This window comes from Tauraco erythrolophus, chromosome 2 (assembly GCF_009769465.1).
Source record: "Tauraco erythrolophus isolate bTauEry1 chromosome 2, bTauEry1.pri, whole genome shotgun sequence".
NCBI classification, from domain to species: Eukaryota; Metazoa; Chordata; class Aves; order Musophagiformes; family Musophagidae; genus Tauraco; species Tauraco erythrolophus.
This window is the reverse complement of record NC_141466.1, coordinates 70,611,835-70,627,528: the sequence shown is the minus strand read 5'-3', so window position 1 is coordinate 70,627,528 and position 15,694 is coordinate 70,611,835. Positions and strand designations below refer to the sequence as shown.

At 43.3% G+C, this 15,694-nt stretch overlaps 1 protein-coding gene across 3 annotated transcripts in view; it reads right to left on the bottom strand.

Annotated features, from left to right (window-relative positions):
• Positions 1–15,694, bottom strand: part of KIF13B (kinesin family member 13B) — a 144,422-nt gene that overhangs the window by 86,313 nt on the left and 42,415 nt on the right. For 2 of the 3 annotated variants that reach the window (XM_086631449.1, XM_086631448.1), the window contains exon 3: positions 1,355–1,370. In XM_086631449.1, coding sequence (XP_086487575.1) covers positions 1,355–1,370 — 16 coding nt within the window. The remainder of the gene's footprint in view (positions 1–1,354; positions 1,371–15,694) is intronic. The other variant, XM_086631450.1, reaches the window with a different exon arrangement.

Sequence of the window (15,694 nt, the reverse complement as noted above, 5' to 3'; positions counted from 1 at the left end):
ATTGAGGAAACAACAGCTTGTTTATTTAAGATTAAAGTTTTTTTGTTCTTTGAAGTCATCATACAAATTAAGCCTGCAAACCTCAGCAAGTCTGCTGACAACACCAGGCTGTGTGGTGCAGTCAACACACTGGAGGGAAGGGATGCCATCAAGAGGGACCTGGACAGGCTGGAGAGGTGGGCCTGTGAGAACGTCATGAAATTCAACAAGGCCAAGTGCAAGGTCCTGCACGTGGGTTGGGGCAATCTCAAGCATAAGTACAGGCTGGGCGGAGAATGGATTGAGAGCAGCCCTGAGGAGAAGGACTTGGGGGTGCTGGTTGAAGAGAAGCTCAACATGAGCCGGCAATGTGCACTGGCAGCCCAGAAAGCCAACCATGTCCTGGGCTGCATCCAAAGCAGCATGGGCAGCAGATGGAGGGAGGGGATTCTGCCCCTCTGCTCTGCTCTCAGGAGACCCTCCCCTGCAGTGCTGCGTTCAGATCTGGGGTCCGCAACACAAGAAGGACATGGAGCTGTTGGAGCGGAGGAGGCCATGAAGATGATGCGAGGGCTGAAGCACCTCTGCTATGGAGACAGACTGAGAGAGTTGAGGCTGTTCAGCCTGGAGAAGAGAAGGCTCTGGGGAGACCTTCCAGCAGCCTTCCGGTGCCTAAAGGGGCTACAAGAAAGCTAGAGAGGGGCTTTGGACAAGGGCCTGTAGTGATAGGACAAGGGGCAATGGCTTTAAACTGAAAAAGGGGAGATTTCAATGAGATCTAAGGAAGAAATTCTTCCCTCTGAGGGTGGTGAGGCACTGGAACAGGTTTCCCAGAGAAGTTGTGGCTGCCCCATCCCTGGAAGTGTTCAAGGCCAGGTTGGATGAGGCTTTGAGCAACCTGGTGTAGTAGAAGGTGTCCCTGCCCATGCCAGGGGGGTTGGAATCTTGAAGGTTCCTTCCAACTCAAACCATTCTATGATTCTATGAATAAAACTGAATCTTGCTATGCTAGGATAGATAGATATCTGCATATCAAGAATAGAGTCACGGGATCATAAGCTGTAACGACAAAATGATTTTGTTTTAACACAAACACCAGAAAATGCCTTTAAAAGCATTCAAATAACAAGTAATCTTCCATTCACAGTCTGTAATGCTGAGTATGTATGTTCTCATTTGTTCCTCTGACTCATTTTTTGGCACAGGCTATATAGTGCTCTTCTGCAGCAAGGAGATGCTTTGAGTTTCTTATTCAACAGCTGATGAACTACAGAGCTGTTTTCTGAAATGCTTTTAATATTTGGATAACCCAAGACTGAATAAGTGATACGACAATTTTTAACACACTGATTTAACATGCAATAAGAGCCCTTACCTTTGGTTGGCTCCTGCTGTTCCCCGAAGCATCAGGAGCAGAAAGGATTTGGTATAGGGTTGGGGTAAGAAAAAGAAAGACAAAAGAAAAACAAAGACTGTTAGTTGTAGTGATTTTAGTTTAATTACTCTATCATCAATACCTCACCATTGGAATGCTGTATTTAAAAAGTTCATTTCTTTCCTCAGATCTCCCCTTCCTTACAGATCTCAAGTAATTTTATAAACCAGTGCTTATCTCTTTTCAAGAGTAAGATTTGAAATGCTGCTCTAAATAAGTTGATTTTAAATTCAAAGTCACTGATTTTCCTTATGCTGCCACCACCTCTTCCTCATTCTCTTCCAGTTGCATTTTTCTTGTGACACACATCTCTCTCTAGTTTTGTGGGTGTCACTGTCTCAAAACAAAGTACAAAAGCAATGTTAAGATTTTCAAAACCACTTGAATAGGAACTTCAGGAGAGTTATTCAAGGGAAAATTTCAGAGTCCAACCCTTGGACTTGCCCAACTCAGTTCTCTCACGGTTGCTGGGACAGTAGAGAAAACATTTGTTTCCCTAAAAGAATGAGCAGAGAATAGCAATTCCTTTAATCTGTTATATGCATAATTTAAAAGTTTGTTTTGGTCTTCTGAGGTGTTGGTTTTTTTTGTTTTTTTTTTTTTGTTTTTTTTTTTAAACGACAAGCACAAAATTACTGGAGTGACCTTTAAAATAACAGCACAGCATCAGCCAATGCTCCGACAGCAGGTTATGCATTCTTCCCACACACAGAAAACTGGAGAAACACAGCACATACACCACAACGAGGAACCGATATTCTCCTTGTCCTGGATCTTCCAAAGCAGATTAGGAAGCTCTCAACATCAGTAACAAGTAAAGTCTTGTGACAAGCATCACTTAATTCTTTTGAAAAGAGCACGAGAAAGACGTAGGAGCCATATAAGATTACTCTCAGAGTTCTTGCTCCTCACATGGGTTGAGAAGTGAGTTTAAAAATAGTAATTTCTCAGGATTGTCTCTCAAAAATAACTCTTTATTAAGCAAGTCCATCATCTCTTTTTACTCAGGCTTGGATCTAACATGCGTATCTGTTTGACATAACAGGAACGACGGGGACTTTGGATCGCAGCAGTCGGCGTGACTTGCTAAGCAGGGTGATTATTTAAATTAAGGTTACCTCACGACAGCCATGTCGGCTGTCGCAGGGTCATTCAAGTAAGCAATAACAACATGACCACTTTTCCCCCCTACCATCTGGCTAAATTTGAATAAAAGCTCTCCCAAGGTCCTTGGCATCATGCCTAGTGCAGAACCTCAACTGTTGCTGTTGCCCCTGGGTGGGTCGTGGATATGGAGGTGTATTGAGGGAATCTCCTTCATCAGGGCTTTGATTCAGACATAGAAGACACCAGAAAGTCCATCTAGATTACTCTAAGAGAGATGCAAGAGCATTTTGTTGACTCTCTGTGCCCTGAAATGCTAGTGGAGCATTTTGCTTAAGTACTTCGCTGGAAACTTCTAAGTGGCTTTTAGGGGTGGTTTGGCTTGCAAGGCAGGCTTAGTCCTGTTCCTACAGGAAGATCATTCCCATGGTAAAGTAAGGAGAATAGCAAGCCTGGATTCTGAGCTTGAGTTTAGCACACAAAGATGTGATGCTGCTCTTTAATTCAGCCAGCAGTTACACTTCTATTCCCAATCCAGTTCCAAGGCAGGATTATATTGCGACAATGCAGTTGATCTTTCCAGCCCTCAATGCAGCACGTGTTATTGAGTATTTGGATTAATGCAGCGCTAAGGATATAATCTCAGAAGTCATATCACATACACAATTTTAAGAGGATGGATTATACTAGGCTATGTAAATCATCAAGCTTAGTTCAGACTAAAAGGTCTTAAAGTAAGTATCTCATTTTCTAAAGAGCTGCACGAACACATAAACTCATGTCTCACTTGCAGTCTCGCTTAATCCAGACATGCACAAATGGAAGCCCTATATCCAAGAAACTCAGAGATCAGCATTTAGGATACAACACACTTATCTAGAGCTGTAGTTTGTTCTTTGTACTTTGGACCAAGAAGAGAATAAACCGGACAGATGTTACCCTAAGGAAAGCACTAAGGGTGCATACTGTGTTGCGCAGCGTTGTGCTGAGCACGTACGAACCCATTAACGCTGCAGCTGCGCGCTGTGATAGCTGGGCCCAGAAGGAAGCCCAGGACAAGATATTCAGTCTGATTCGAAACCCCATGGGAAATGAATAGATACAGGGATACAGCACATCCAGCACCCTGTGGAGCTACAAGCACACACTGGAAGTGCTGAGTGTTCAGAGAAGGCTCCATGCCCAAGGACGGTGCATCGCTACAGTTGATCTCAGAGGTGATGGAAAGGTAAATACCAAGCAACAGCATCACCTACAGAGCCGGGGAGTATCTCCTACAACAAAACACAACTGGCAGCAATGTACGCAAAGAATGTTTCATATGGTTAAGGCTGGCGTTAAAAAAACCTCAGAGGATCCTAATATTGACAACTTGTAAACATAATGAGAGAACCATGAATAGTTCTAAAGCAGAAAAGATCATGTACAGTTGTGTCGCCCACAAACTGCTCACACCAAAACCCATGTCTAAGCCAGTGTCTGCAAGGTAGAGAGTGAAAAAGAGCACACAGCAAAACGATCATTGCAGGACTCTCACAGCACCCGTCCAGTGGCTCTCCAAGCAGTTTCCCCCATGGATGCTGCCATTTCAGAGCTGCAGGCAGGACTCTCTATCGTCCCCTCGGCTGACACCCAATAATTCACATCTATCTCAAATGCAGCAGAAACATCCAGGACAGGAAGGGCAAAACTTCTCTTTTAGCTACCGAAGGATGTCACCAAGATGTTTGCAGCTACGTATTTTCACTCGAATCCAGACTGACAGGACTTTCCTTCGCCAACTCCCCTCTTTTAGCTTTTTCAACTCAATGTCAAAAATAAGTAGGGGGAAATCTAAAGTATCTAGGGTTTCTAAAATGAAAAAAAGGGAGAAAGGGAATACTCTAAACCAATTGCCTACGTTTATCACTGTTTTATTTGTTGCAGCCAAGTGAATATATATGCTGTTTTGAGAGCGAAAGAAGACATGCAGCCCTGAGTAACCTCTTCTTTTTAAGCTAACTCTTACACGGTGTAAGCTTCTTGATCAAGACACATTTGCTTTCATATCAAAACCCTAGCAGTTTCCAGCTGAGATCATCAGTATATGTTCAGCACCATTATTGCTTCTTTTTTTAAAAAAAGAATAGAATCTCCAATAATTAAATCATACATTCAAGCACAATAAACTACTCTCTTCAGGAATAGATATTTGTGCTATTTTAATGATATCTCAGATCAGCTTTTCCTCCTCCAGCTTTCTACATAGAAAATGAGAGGGAAGGTATAGTGACCTCAAGTACATTTGAGATTTTGCAAAATCTCATGGCGAAAACACCACAGCAAATGAGTAGAGGTGAAACATTACTGGGAAGAGGTGAGGACAGCTCCGACCTTATCTGTTCTGTTTGGCTGACCCAAAAGCTCAGAGACAGCAGCCAGCTGGCAAATCAGCACATGCTCTAAATCCGTCACAGCACATCCTGCTTCTTGCCTATATCAGAAACGGGCAGATGGGGCAAATGGGAGGAGAAAGGTGGGAGGCGACAAGTCAGAAAGCAGAGAAAAGAGGTACAGAAGCTGTAGGACATGATCTGACAAGCCAGGCAATTTTTTACTTTACTTTTTCTAGAAGAACATTTCCTATGCCAGCAGCGACCACAACAGCATCCAAACTAGAAATTGGCTGATGCTGCCCAGTGGCACAAGACGATGCTGGATTTACAAAATGGAAACAACATTTTACCATTTTCAGAAGCTTCTGGAAGTAAGAATTTGCAAGTTAAAAAAAGAAAAGGGGAGAGGGAACAGTTACAACAGTAACTATGAATTAAGGAAGTTCCAGCAAATCCCCAGAAATTTTTATCGCTTTCCACTTTCAGTCTTCCATAACCACTGCAAAAACAAGCGTATCAGATTCCAACGTAACTACCGCTATTTTACACCCTTCAGCAGAAACTGCTCAGCATAAACACCAGAAAGTAGCTAAAAACACAACTAGAAAAAACATACTGATGGGGAAAAATACCTGGTGTTTAAGAGCAGAAAGCTGTCAGTGTCTCCCAGCCATCAGCTCTGTAAGACCACATCTTAACGCTCTTGGCTGAGTTACTTTGCCTTTATTAAAAGTAAAGTTGGCATCACTAATCTACTTTGCAGATGCAGGAACAACTCCATTTTGTAGCAAGTTTTTTCTTTTTAAAGTTTGTATCGATATAGTCCAAACCACTCTGTTTCTGATGCTTCTTGAATCTAGTATCAGGGAAATTGTTCATGCCCCACGTTCACAGACCCTGGTATCACACTCACAACCATGATGCCCGCTCCACACTTCCAAGTAAATCTGGAAGAGAAATGCGATGTTGTAACTACCAGGGCACATAGGGATATCAACACACAGGATAAGCAGCCTCAGACCTCATCTTGTTATTGAGTCAAAGGAAAGGAACTGTAACATAGCACCTAAAGGACAAATGTCCGATGACATCAAGAGGTCCATTCCAACCTCAGCCATTCTGTGATTTTATTAAAGACTTGTTACAGACGAAAGCAGTACGGTAACTATGCTGGGTTCTGACACAAATACACAACTGCATCATATTTCACCTGTTACCTGGTATCAAATAACTAATGCTACACTGGGCAGAATTAGTTGTCCCCACAGATCGATCTTTCCTTCCTTTCCCTGGTTAAGTATGTCACAAATAGTACCTGTAAGAAAAACCTTGACCTATAATGCTCAATTTCTTTTGTAGCTTCTGTTGCTCCTTCTCACTCACCTGCCATGAGCTTCCCTACTCAAACTCACACCACCACCTCTGGGGAAAACAAACAAACAAAGAACAAAAAAAAACAACAACCAACACAGCAGGATAAGGATGCTTGGGAACACCTCAGAAAAATCAAATATCACATTCAGAGAACCTTAGGGCAGAACTTTACTAAGCAAATGTAGGCTTTGTTTGAAGAGTGATGGGTTAAAGGGTAACAACAGCTTTCGAGCCTGAAGGGTTTTTCAAGAAAACCCATCCTTCAAACAAGACTTTTGAGTTTGGCCCCCTAGCTATGTCTGGAAGGGTAAATACTGAATAACAAAAGGATCTGTGCATTGCTCAGCTGTCTCAGCATTAGAGACCTGCCTGTAATGGGAGGCAGGATTTAACAAACCACTATTTTGCAGTCTTTTATTTTGGAATAACAGGGCTTCTGATCTGCAAGTTTACCTTTCACCATAAAGAAGCCAATATATCCTCCATGTACTACAGGAGCTTCCCAGGGTGGAAAAGCTGGGAAGTGGTGTAGGAATTACTGAAGAGCTCTACCACCAACAAGTCTCAAGGCAGACAATGTCAGGCACACCAGATAAGGCTGCAGGCACAAAAAAACGTATCAGGAAGATCTTGCATTTATTTGAGGTCTGGGTGCCCAGCTATTGTTCTGAAGCAGCTCCTTCAACTGGAAGCATTTTTTTTCTTATATGAATAAAGGATTCAGAATAAGATTTTTTTTAAGAATCGACAGTTAGTTAGAAAAGACAGTGCAATGTTCAGAGTTTTATTGTTTAAATTTCAGCTGCAGAATTTTTTTCCTGGCATAAAAGCCGACCAATGGTGAAATAATATTTAGACAATAAATCTAATTACTTTACTAGGATAGACATAATTGAAAGACAGCAGTATGACAACTGATAAGAAACAGTAGAATACATTGAGGAGTTGTTTCCTCTCTTTCCACATATCAGACAAATACTACTTGCAACACATTTTGCTGCTGCTAGGAATACAATGAGAGGAAATGTCAACTAAATCAAGTTTGATCACTTCAGGTTTCTTCATCCTACAATACTTCGAAATCCATCCTCCCAGAATATTTCAGAAAGTAAAGTGCTTAATGTTGTTGGGTTTAACGGTTTGTAAATATTCTTTCCCCATTCTTACACGTAGACCAACCAGTATCAAAATGCTGACTCCCACTAGACTTCAATTTCTGGACAATATTCTTCAATTAATATTATTCATATGGAGTCTCGATTTTACCTCCATAAGGATACTGAGCTCTTCGGGAGAAAACCAATCTTCCCTATGTGAGCAAAAGATGTTTTGCAAGCAGAAACCATCTCTTTAAAACAAAATCCCCAAATACGCCAAAGAAAATGTGAAGGAGCATACACAGTTCAAAGCCTAAACTTGTGTAGCTAAAAGGAACAAAAGTAATCACTGTTACTTGGAAAATTCCTCCAGTGCTCCAAGGCATTCCAGGCATAGTTGGCGGTTACTTAGTTTCTACTGACAAAACTAATTTTTGCCAGCTCACTCAGGGGGAAAAAAAAAAAAAACAGCCCCCAAAAAACAAGAACTCGGGCTGAACAGCAGCTTTGTGGTTCTGAGGTGTTTTTTACTTGGAGGTAAATTTTCTGTATTGTTAGTACAATAATCTTCTTAGCCCTGACCACATTCAAGTGGTGCATGGGTCCCATAAAGCTTGTGTTATGACACAGGGATTACAACTTTATCCTTTTGTTTGTAAACACTTAGATGTTGGGATACTATTGTGCTCTAGAGAATGTTTGGTGAACAGCCAGTACCCAAACTTTCAATTACTATTGTGAATTTCAATATTTTTTAATAAAGCCTGATGTAGCTACCATTTTATAACCGTGGGAGGGAGGGAGGGAAAAAAGCCCTCTTATGATTTGGCAGCCTATTAACTCCACCAATAGATCTCCAGATGGAAACGCGACAGTCTTAGCCCTGGAATTTGCCAGAAAACTGTTCTGCCTCTGGGACAACTGCACAAACTTACTTTAGTCAGGCACGATCTCCAGCCAGCCAAGGAGCTGTGTGATGAGCTCCCAAAGAGGCAGATAGCGCAGAGCGTGTCCATATGTATGTGTGTAGGTGTACAAAAACATAGAATCACAGAATGGTTTGGGTTGGAAGGGAACCCAAAAATCATCTAGTTCCAACCCCTCTGCCATGGGCAGGGACACTTTCCACTACACCAGGTTGCTCAAAGCCTCATCCAACCTGGCCTTGAACAATTCCAGGGATGGGACAGCCACAACTTCTCCGGGCAACCTGTTCCAGTGCCTCACCACCCTCAATGTAAAAAATTTCTTCCTTATATCCAATAGAAATCTCCCCTCTTTCAGTTTAAAGCCATTGCCCCTTGTCTTATCACTATATACCCTCTCCAGCTTTCTTGTAGGCCTCCTTCAGGTACTGGAAGACCTGAAGATCACCCCGGAGCCTTCTCTTCTCCTGGCTGAATGGCCCCAACTCTCTCAAGCTGTCTTCACAGGAGAGGTGCTCCAGCCCTCGCATCATCTTCACGGCCCTCCTTTGGACTCGCTCCGGCAGCTCCATGTCCTTCTTGTGCTGGGGACTACATACACAATAACCTTGTTCTACAGCATCAACTAACGCAGGTGTCTATATGCACAGCGTTCTCGTCCAGTATAATCTTTGGTTTAAGGCAATGGGCTAAAAAGCCAAGTCACTATTATATAGGATTAATCCTAGAATGATCTACTGTACACGCTGGAAAGCAAAGGGTTTACACTAAAAGCAGACATCAAAATGCCCACACAAGCCATAGGCATATAGGATAAATCTAGAGAACTCAAAAAGGAGAGTCATATTGAAGGAAAGTATTTTGGAGAAAAATCTCTACACTTGGTAGCATAGCTAGTGGGATAATTGTGTAGAAAAGCCTTCCTGAGGATAATTACATGTTGTAAAGATACTTTCAATAACAGTATTTTACAGAAGAGGGGAAAAAAAGTCTGTGTTTCACACGGCAACTTTTTCAGTGGCACAACAGAGTCTGTAAAAACAGTGGTCATATGAGAATAACCGTGCCATTCGAATTACTTCATCATACTTATAATCACAAAAAAAACCCCAACAAAACCTCAACCATATTACTGTATGAAGAATGAAACAAGCTCAATAGATCAGAGTCTGCTATCTTGGAATTCTTCAGGAATATCACCCAAACTGCCCTGAATATCACCCAAACTTAGACTAGCCTGCTCCGTAAGGGACAACAAAAAGTCTTTCTATAAATACATTAATAACAAAAGGAGGGCTAAAGATCACCTCCAGCCCCTACTGGACTCAGGGGGTACGTTAGTCACTAGGGATGAGGACAAGGCTGAGGTCCTTAATGCCTTCTTTGCCTCAGTCTTTAATAATAAGGTCAGCAGTTCCCAGGTGAGCTGGCCTTCGGTGTCTGAGTGCAGGGAGGGAGAGCAAATCGAAGCTCCTGTGATCCAAGAGGAACGGGTCAAGGATCTGCTCCTTCGGCTGGATGCCCACAAGTCTATGGGGCCTGATGGTATCCACCCGAGAGTCCTGAGAGAGCTGGCGGATGTCATTGCCAAACCCCTGTCCATTATCTTTGGACAGTCTTGGCTCACTGGGGAAGTTCCGCTGGACTGGAGGCTGGCGGATGTTACCCCCATTTACAAAAAAGGGCGGAAGGAGGATCCGGGGAACTACAGGCCTGTCAGTTTGACCTCTGTGACGGGCAAAGTCATGGAACAGGTTATCCTGAGTGCTATTAATGAGCACATACAGGTTAACCGGGTGATCAGGCCCAGTCAACATGGGTTTATGAAAGGCAGGTCTTGCCAATCAAACCTGATCACCTTCTATGACAGGGTGACCCACCTGGTTGACGAGGGAAGGGCTGTGGATGTAGTTTTCCTTGACCTCAGTAAAGCCTTTGATACAGTTTCTCATAGTGTTCTGGTTGAGAAACTGATAACTGCTGGCCTGGATAGGCACACCCTCCTTTGGGTTAAAAACTGGCTGGATGGCCAGGCCCAAAGAGTGGTAGTAAATAGGGCTAAATCCAGCTGGAGGCCGGTCACCAGTGGGGTTCCCCAGGGCTCAGTGCTGGGTCCGGTTCTGTTTAACATCTTTATCAATGACCTGGATGAGGGGATTGAATGTACCCTCAGTAAATTTGCGGACGACACCAAGCTGGGAGGCTGTGTCGATCTGCTTGAGGGTAGGGAGGCCCTTCAGAGGGATTTGAACAGACTGGATCGTTGGGCTGAGGCCAATGGCATGAGCTTTAATAAGGCCAAATGCAGAGTCCTTCACTTGGGGTATAAAAACCCCAAGCATCGCTATAGGCTCGGGGAAGAGTGGCTGGAGAGCTGCCTGGCGGAGAAGGACCTGGGGGTCTTGGTTGACTACTGGCTTGATATGAGCCAGCAGTGTGCCCAGGTGGCCAAAAAGGCTAATGGGATACTGGCGTGTATCAAGAATAGTGTGACCAGCAGGAGCAGGGAAGTGATCCTGCCCCTGTACTCGGCACTGGTGAGGCCGCACCTGGAATATTGTGTCCAGTTTTGGGCCCCTCGCTTTAAGAGAGATATTGAGCTCCTGGAGCGAGTCCAAAGAAGGGCGACTAAACTGGTCAAGGGGCTGGAAAATAAAACTTATGGGGAGCGGCTGAGGGAGTTGGGGCTGTTTAGCCTGGAGAAGAGGAGGCTGAGGGGAGACCTGATTACAGCCTATAAATACTTGAGAAAAGATGGTGGGGAGGTGGGGGAAGGGCTCTTTACACTAGTGTTGGGTGATAGAACAAGAGGAAATGGGTATAAGCTTAGTCAGGGGAGATTCAGGTTGGATGTTAGGAAGTATTTCTTCTCTGAAAGGGTTGTCAGCCACTGGAATAGGCTGCCCAGGGAGGTGGTTGAGTCCCTGTCCCTGGATGTGTTTAAGAATAGGGTGGATGATCTACTTGAGGATATGGTTTAATGGGGATTAGGGATGGTTGGACTCGATGATCTCTAAGGTCTTTTCCAACCTAGAAATCTATGAATCTATGAATCTATGAATGTAGCAGCACCAAATAGCTAATTCTGTACTTCCCTTCTTCCACAAAAATACTCAGAAAACCCTTTTGGCTGTGATATCAGAACCTAATAGTTAAGTTTTTCCTTCTTAATAAACTATTGCCTTTAAACATACACATTCAGAACTTTTCACTCAGAAGTGAGGGTTGGTTTCTGGCAGGTTTTTGTTTTTAAAAAGCACTTTACTTTCCAATTAGATGAGTTTCAACCTGTCCCCTACACTTTCCCTAAGTCACAAGCTCCATTTTTCCAGCAGGATCCAAGATTCTCAGTCCAAGGTTTTGTTCATACTTTTAGCCCTAGTTCCTGTCAATACACAGAATTAATTTGCAATTAATGCAGAAGGCATGTTATGAGGCCCCAGTTTCAGAACAGCTACCATTCTGAATTTTTTTTTAGGTTTATTGCAAGTTGACAATTCATTGTGCAGCACAGTGCAACTTGTCTCACACAGAGGTAAGCTGTAAAGAACAAACTGTGTTTACATCTCCTTACCTCTAGCTGCTTCACTGTAAGATTTTAAAATGTCTATTTTGAAAACATACTTCTTTATTTTCTTGAGTGGCAGGAGGGATTTAGGAGAGCTCAAGACAACAGCCATGAACAATTAAATTCTTTATCAGCAATTTTTTTTCAACTCTGAGATTAAATATACCAAGCACATTCACAAACCAATCAGAAAATTATTTTAGACACAAAGAGAATTTCCACCTGAATTTAATACGTAGGGGTTTTTTTTCCCCTTCGTGGGGCCTTTCCAACATCAAATAGCCATGTCCTACTTCTACAGCCTTCTGCCTAGAAAGTAGCTTTGACGTCAGCGTGTGAGTTTGTGTGAGCATTTATGGCAGAGCTAACAGGGCAGAGAACCTGTTACCAGGTCTCCTGGGGGAAAAAAAAAAAAATTCAAAACAACTTTTTCTGTGTCTGTTTTCAGTCAGCTAGAGCAGTCTAGAGCAATATTTTTTGAAAGATTTGTCTCACTCTTCTTCACTTAGTGAGAATTACTTGTTACAATTCCTTAGTTCAATTCCTTGCTGCAAGATGATTTTTCCTAGAGACTCAGCAAAGGGGTAGAAGTTGGGAACAAGCCAAACCAACGCCAGTACCTCCTCTGCCGATCGAAACTGCACCAGACAACCTCCCCAGGCCCCCTCCCTGCTCAATTCCCTTGTGCAGGATTTGAGAACTGTCAACACTCCCTCACTTCTGAAAGAAAAATATGCTGACATCCACAGAAATTTCTAAGGGGAGTCGACTGGCAGCTAGAAGTGGAAAATAAAGGTGGGAAAGGGGGAGTGGGGGGAGAGAGAGGTCCTTTATGAGGACCTAGAAACAAGAATAAATGTTTTTTAAACAACCATTCTATGATACGGTATTTTAAGAACTCTTTCAGTTCCACCAAGCCCAGTCTTTCCTCCTTTTATAGATCAGCCAGCTATAACATCTAATTCATAAACTTATTTGAGCCTCTATCTTAAACCAGTTTGAGTTTGTCCATCTTCCTTGAAAACACAAATACATCATATCCAGAACCATTTTGGGAAAGAGTTTCTTCCGTGGACTCTGTTGTATTTATACACACGTATCGACACACAAACCTGTGCATTCAATATCATTTGACAAAAAAAGAATCTACTTCAGCACTTCTCTGCTTCAAACATGGAAGGGAAAAAACAAAACTAGTCCATGATAAAGAGCAAGAGCCATTTGCAGGAGTATTTTCTGCTGGAAAGACTACATCCCCAAAAGAACTTAGAGCCATTTATCTCATGATTGTCCATGCAATGTATGTCAGATAATCACAAAGACTGCAACTGGGGAGACACCTTCCAGCCTGATGGCCTAAATAATAAGTCAAACTACGTCCTTCACTTTCTTGTCTGGCTTCATGAATTTGCCCTGTCTTCAAGTGGAGAGTAACAACCTCCTCTCTTTGGAAAGGGCGATGCCTATTTGAGGAGACACAGGGACTCACCTCCAACTTCTGTAGCAAGTACACCAGCCACTCAGCAAGCAGGTAACTTTTGAAACAGCTGCAGTTCAAAAGAGAACATTGCCGTGGCCACATTTTGCAAATAAACCAGTCTTGAAGCTGTGTTTGGTATACACACAATGTACTTACAAGGTTGGGAATTGCATTGGTTATACTGTCCAGTCACTTTCTGAATTCCCTGCTTTCCAGGCCAAGTGCAAGGTCCTGCACGTGGGTCGGGGCAATCCCATGCACAAGCACAGGCTGGGCGGAGAATGGATTGAGAGCAGCCCTGAGGAAAAGGACTTGGGAGTGCTGGTGGATGAGAAGCTCAACATGAGCTGGCAATGTGCACTGGCAGCCCAGAAAGCCAACCGTATCCTGGGCTGTATCAAAAGGAGCGTGGTCAGCAGGTCGAGGGAAGTGATTCTGCCCCTCTACTCTGCTCTTGTGAGACCTCACTTGGAATACTGTGTTCAGCTCTGGAGTCCCCAACACAAGTAGGACATGGAGCTACTAGAACGAGTCCAAAGGAGGGCCACAAAGATGATCAGAGGGCTGGAGCACCTCTGCTATGAAGACAGGCTGAGAGAGTTGGGGCTGTTCAGCCTGGAGAAGAGAAGGCTCCGGGGTGATCTTATAGCAGCTTTCCAGTACCTAAAGGGGGCCTACAGGAAAGCTGGAGAGGGACTTTTTACAAGGGTGTGTAGTGATAGGACAAGGGGCAATGGATTTAAACTGAAAGAGGGCAGATTTAGGTTAGATATAAGAAAGAAATTCTTTACATTGAGAGTGGTCAGGTACTGGAACAGGTTGCCCAGAGAAGTTGTGGATGCCCCACCTCTGGAGGTGTTCAAGGCCAGGTTGGATGAGGCTTTGGGCAACCTGGTATAGTGGAGGATTTCCCTGCCCATGGCAGGGGGGTTGGAACTAGATGATCTTTGAGGTCCCTTCCAACCCAAACCATTCTATGATTCTATGAATCTCAGTGCCATTTCAGCACCACTGAGTGTTCAGCTGTTGAAGAGGTCAGTTCATGGCACATGCACAGTGCAAAACTTTATACCTCAGCGTCATTTTTGGTGCCTCCAGAACCAGGCAGCTGCTAAACAAAGCGCTATTTTCATGTGGCAAGTCTATTCACGGCCTTTTTTGGATCCAACTCCAGGTCTGAAACTTAAGCAGTATTTAAAACTACACACACACTAGAAACCACAAATGATGTTGATCTAGTTGTGTATGGAGGGGAAAGATAAGAGCAGTAGGCAAGAAGGGTTGGCTATTAGCATGGAAGTTATTTGTCTTGTCTCCACGGTTCAGTAACCGCCTGAATTTCCTTACTTCAGCACATACACGTTTCATGATCACAGTGATAAGCCAGAGGTTGTTGCACAACATCTATGTACTCTCAGCTCAAACCTCTCATTGACGTCCAAGGAGCCTGGGAGGTGAAAGAACAGCACAACGCATCTGAACCGCCCTAGTAAAAAAGGGATCTGAGAACGGTAGCTTGTCACAACACTGGCATCTCAAAGAGAGCACTTCAAAAAAAATCTTGACATATATGAGAAGCCTCAAACCTTCACCTATACTAAAATCAGGGTTTGATACTTCTCAAAAAAGACAAACGTGTCATACTGTCTTTCACTCTTCCCCCGAGCACAGACTACATACCCTCCCTCCCTGATTGACCCTTTCAATACTGTCTATATTCCTCCAACCCATTTTAGCAAACTCGGCTGATAACATGAAGATAAGAAAGCAGGCAGCAATCAATATCCGCTTTGACATTTGCCATATGCTGAACGTCAACAGAAATTTGAAGCATTTTGGCATACATTGATACATTGCTTTTTCTTCATGAAGATTTCAAGCCTTTTTAGCGAGCACTCATTTATGCAAACTCAAACAGCTCAGCAGCTGCAAGATTACAGCTCTGCCACGAACGATGTTAAGAAGAGATCGCTTTCCTCACCTACCCTATAGAAAGGAGGAGTTATTTTCTGTTGTCGTTTTTCCAAATTATGAGCTCTCAGTACTGGAATCTTACTATTAGAGTACCTGGCATGAGGAAATAAATAAAATCTTTGTCCCAAAGAAACTACGACTTGAAAGAACCAGGAAGATAAGCAGCTTAGATCCCCCCATAGCCCCTCAGACTACTGCTTTTCAGAGTAACGTTTTTGCATCAAGCTGCTCTTCTGCCTGACCTAGAAAAGCAATCCTTATCCTCAGTGTACCATTCAAATCAGCTGTTCTTTTCCCAGCACGAGGATGGGAAATAAACTATACTTGACCTGTTTGCTGAGAAGCAAAGGGAAAATACAGCATATTATGAAAATTACAGGCA